The sequence below is a fragment of the Sardina pilchardus genome, chromosome 8 (assembly GCF_963854185.1).
Source record: "Sardina pilchardus chromosome 8, fSarPil1.1, whole genome shotgun sequence".
Classification (NCBI taxonomy): domain Eukaryota; kingdom Metazoa; phylum Chordata; class Actinopteri; order Clupeiformes; family Clupeidae; genus Sardina; species Sardina pilchardus.
The window spans coordinates 27,713,790-27,717,293 of NC_085001.1; the positions used below are offsets into that span (position 1 = coordinate 27,713,790).

General features: G+C 44.7%; 1 protein-coding gene across 1 annotated transcript in view; it reads left to right on the forward strand.

Moving 5' to 3' along the window:
* The first annotated feature begins 794 nt into the window (after window positions 1-794).
* dock5 (dedicator of cytokinesis 5) overlaps window positions 795-3,504 on the forward strand; it is a 34,498-nt gene continuing 31,788 nt past the window's right edge. The window contains exon 1 of the mRNA XM_062543484.1: window positions 795-935. Within this exon, the coding sequence (XP_062399468.1) occupies window positions 893-935 (43 nt within the window). The 5' untranslated portion in view covers window positions 795-892. The remainder of the gene's footprint in view (window positions 936-3,504) is intronic.

The window sequence follows — 3,504 nt, forward strand, 5'->3', positions numbered from 1 at the left end:
TAGCCTAAATCAGGTGCATGGATGTACTAAAGCATCTGCTGAGATTGATAGACATTGCTCTTATGATGTGCACAAGTTATAAGATGATGGAGTTTGAACAAGCAGTTTTCAGAACTGCAATTCTGAGAAATGCACCAAAGTGACTGAGAAAAAAAAAAACTGTCTAGATCAATCTGGAACTATCATCTGCAACCCACTTTGAAACCTAATGCAGAAACCCTAAAGTGAAATATGATGAAAGGGATGCATGGGGCCTTTAGGCTCATAGCCCATATCAGACGTTTGAGGTCTATTAATCTTATTGGATAGAGTGCAAATAGCTTTGTTCTTGCTTCACACTTTATTGAGGTTCAGATATATAATGAAAGGATCATACACTGTATAAAATAGGCAAGGATGAAAGGAAGACTCATAGGCTACAGGTAGTGACCACAACACAGAGATACTGTGTTCTGTTTACCATAAATAAACATTCATAAAACCACAGGCTAAAATCTCAGAAAGATGGTAGGGACCCCACATTTGTAGCATATGTTATTTTTGAAAGTTGAAAAAATGGCTTAGTGCTTTAGATGAACACAGGGTAGCTGAAGATAAAGTTGATGAAATCCAAGGAAACTTTCCAAGAGGAACAGGCTACAGTTACTCATACATTCTAAGTTGAAGGATGGGGAATCCCTTTCTCAACTGATGTCACGGCCGACGTGCCCGCGCCCAATTCCGCATGCAGGAAGGCGCGGTCGCTCGCGCCACCGCGAGAACACACTTTTCCCAGGCACGCGTTTTTTTCCCCACAGCACCGGAACTGTGATGTCCAGGACGGAGTACTGTACCTCCCGCCCCTGGTGTTTATGTATATATTTATTTATTTATCGCCCGAATAACCAACGCAATGAGTCGCTGGATTCCTACGAAAAAGGAGAAATACGGTGTTGGTAAGTTCAGACTGGCGCATTGGTTTATCGTTTGCGCTGAAAACTGTAGCTTACTTCATGCGTCTCGCTGCGTTCCCCAGCCAGCCTGTCGGTCTGTCTGTCTGGGACCTTCCCAAGTCAAACTTAACTCTGAAGTAAAACTGTCCGTTTCGCCCAGCTACCTGCAGTTCTCTTCGCGTGTCATATTGCAAAACTAAATGAATCTCAAAGTGAAGTTGGACTGACACTGTCACGCCACGAAGTTTGGTCTAAGTTGCCTATAGCCTACCTGCTGCCTTCGCAGTAGTCGTTTGAGGCATATCTAAGTTGTATTTCAGAGTGTGTAAAATCTAAATTAAACATGGTCTGTGACATGTATCGAAGGTATATGCTATTTTGTAGCCTGAGGATAGGCTGTTGCTGAATACTGTAGCGTCGTGTCGCAACACATGATGAAGAAAGCGTAGTAGTAGTAAACAGTGGGAAGTGGGCATACCCACCCTTTCAGTGAATGATATAACGTTATTTTCCTCAGACTTTGCACAAGAATGAGGTCAATGGACACTTCTAAGTTTTTCCATAGTTTGGTATGCCGCATTAACTGCGTTCTGAAGAAGATCCATTGATTTAAGTGAGCTAGTGACATATGCAAATGACCTCATTGTTAGAAAGTAACGGGTTGTAACCTGAAAGTTGTGGCGTGACTGAACGTGTTGCATACTAAGTTGTAGAATGTTAAAAATACGACTGGCTGAACTAAGAGAAACGATAGCCGACATGGACAGAACTCTTTGAAGAAGGCTAGCCTACACATATGTGGTCTGTCTGTGTTGGTCTTCAGTTCTCCAACTGGTCGTCTCTGTGATATGATATAGGCTATGAGCCAAAATTCTCCTGTTCGTATCTGTACAGTGGAATGTGTGTTTCGGAGATTTCGCGCTAGGCGAAGCCTTTGGGTGTTTCGCAGTCGATTGCCCTTACACCAGACAGCCAGGGTTGGCCAACTCCGATGAGCTAACGTGCTTCTGAGGAATGTCCCTGTTTGCTCATTCACTTACTGCCCAGGTAGGCCCTTCAGTATAGGCTCCGATGAGTGTTTGTCTGCCTGGACTAGACTACAGGCCGTGCCCTGGCCGAGAGGGTCTTCCTGAATGTGCCCTGCCCCATGAGAGCGCCGAGCTGTCACAGCGATCCGCTGCTGGCCTGTGGCGGTTGTGTGTGCAGCGCTTTTACTGTGCAGTATCTGTGAAGGAGTGGCGGCTCACCCTCGCAGTGGACTTTGTCACTCAGACAGAAACACAATAGTCTTGGAGTTTGGTTACAGGAAAATCGTATGTATTTGATTAATAAATAGGCTACACATTGAGTGGTTGTTGGTGTTGATCAGTGATAATCAACCATGGGATCCTTGTTGTGAATGAAGCTTCTGATCAGTTTTATCAGTGAAGTGTGGTAGAAGTGAGAACTATGTGCGTTTCAATGTGTGTGGTATTAGTTTGACAGAAAGCTGTGTGTGTCTGTGAGTCTGTGTGTCTCTGTGTGTGCGTCTGTGTGTTTGTGTGTGCGTGCAGTAGAGGTAGTATGACTGAGAGCTGTGTGTGTGTGTCAGTGTGAGTGTGTAACTCTGACTAAGCGACTGATTTGCTGATTCGAGTGAAGCTGATTGGTTGATGTGAGACTATAGCTGGCCTGATTGGTTGATGAGACTATAGCTGGCCTGAGGCCCTCTAGTTTCCCGAGCTCTCTGCTCTGTAAATGTTTCCTGTGCTTCTGTTTGTGACACATCATTCAGCACTATTTAATTTCACACCCATAACCAGTGTTTAGCTTCACACACTGTATAATGTCACTGACTATTACATTCAGAATTTGTTTGTATATGGCTGGCATTCACATGAATAAAGTTTTAGTTTTGTAGCTAAACTTATCAGACGTACAGTAGGTGTGTGTTAGGATAGATGCTCTGGACTGGACACACATATGGGTGTGAAACAAGTCATAGGGAAGTAAACCACAGAGAAGCTCCTCTTTATGCCAGACTGTGACTCACACACACACACACACACACACACACACACACACACACACACAATAAATAGCAGAACTACAGTGGAAATGACAAAGGAGGCCACCCAAGATGGCAGGCCCATGTTTATCTCCACCAGACTGGGCTAATATCTCCTATACTGGCCTAATATATCCTATACTGGCAGACCTGCATTGGCAGACTGGCATTAGCAGACCTGTACTGGTAGAATGGCGTTAGTAGATCTATACTGGCAGACTGGCATTAGCGGACCTGTACTGGTAGAATGGCGTTAGCAGACCTGAACTGGTAGAATGGCGTTAGCAGACCTGAACTGGTAGAATGGCGTTAGTAGATCTATACTGGCAGACCTGCGTTGGCAGACCTGCATTAGCGGACCTGTACTGGTAGAATGGTGTAAGTAGATCTATATTGGCAGACCTGTGTTGGCAGACTGGCATTAGCAGACCTGTACTGGTAGAATGGCGTTAGTAGATCTATATTGGCAGACCTGTGTTGGCAGACTGGCATTAGCAGACCTGTACTGGTAGAATGGCGTTAGTA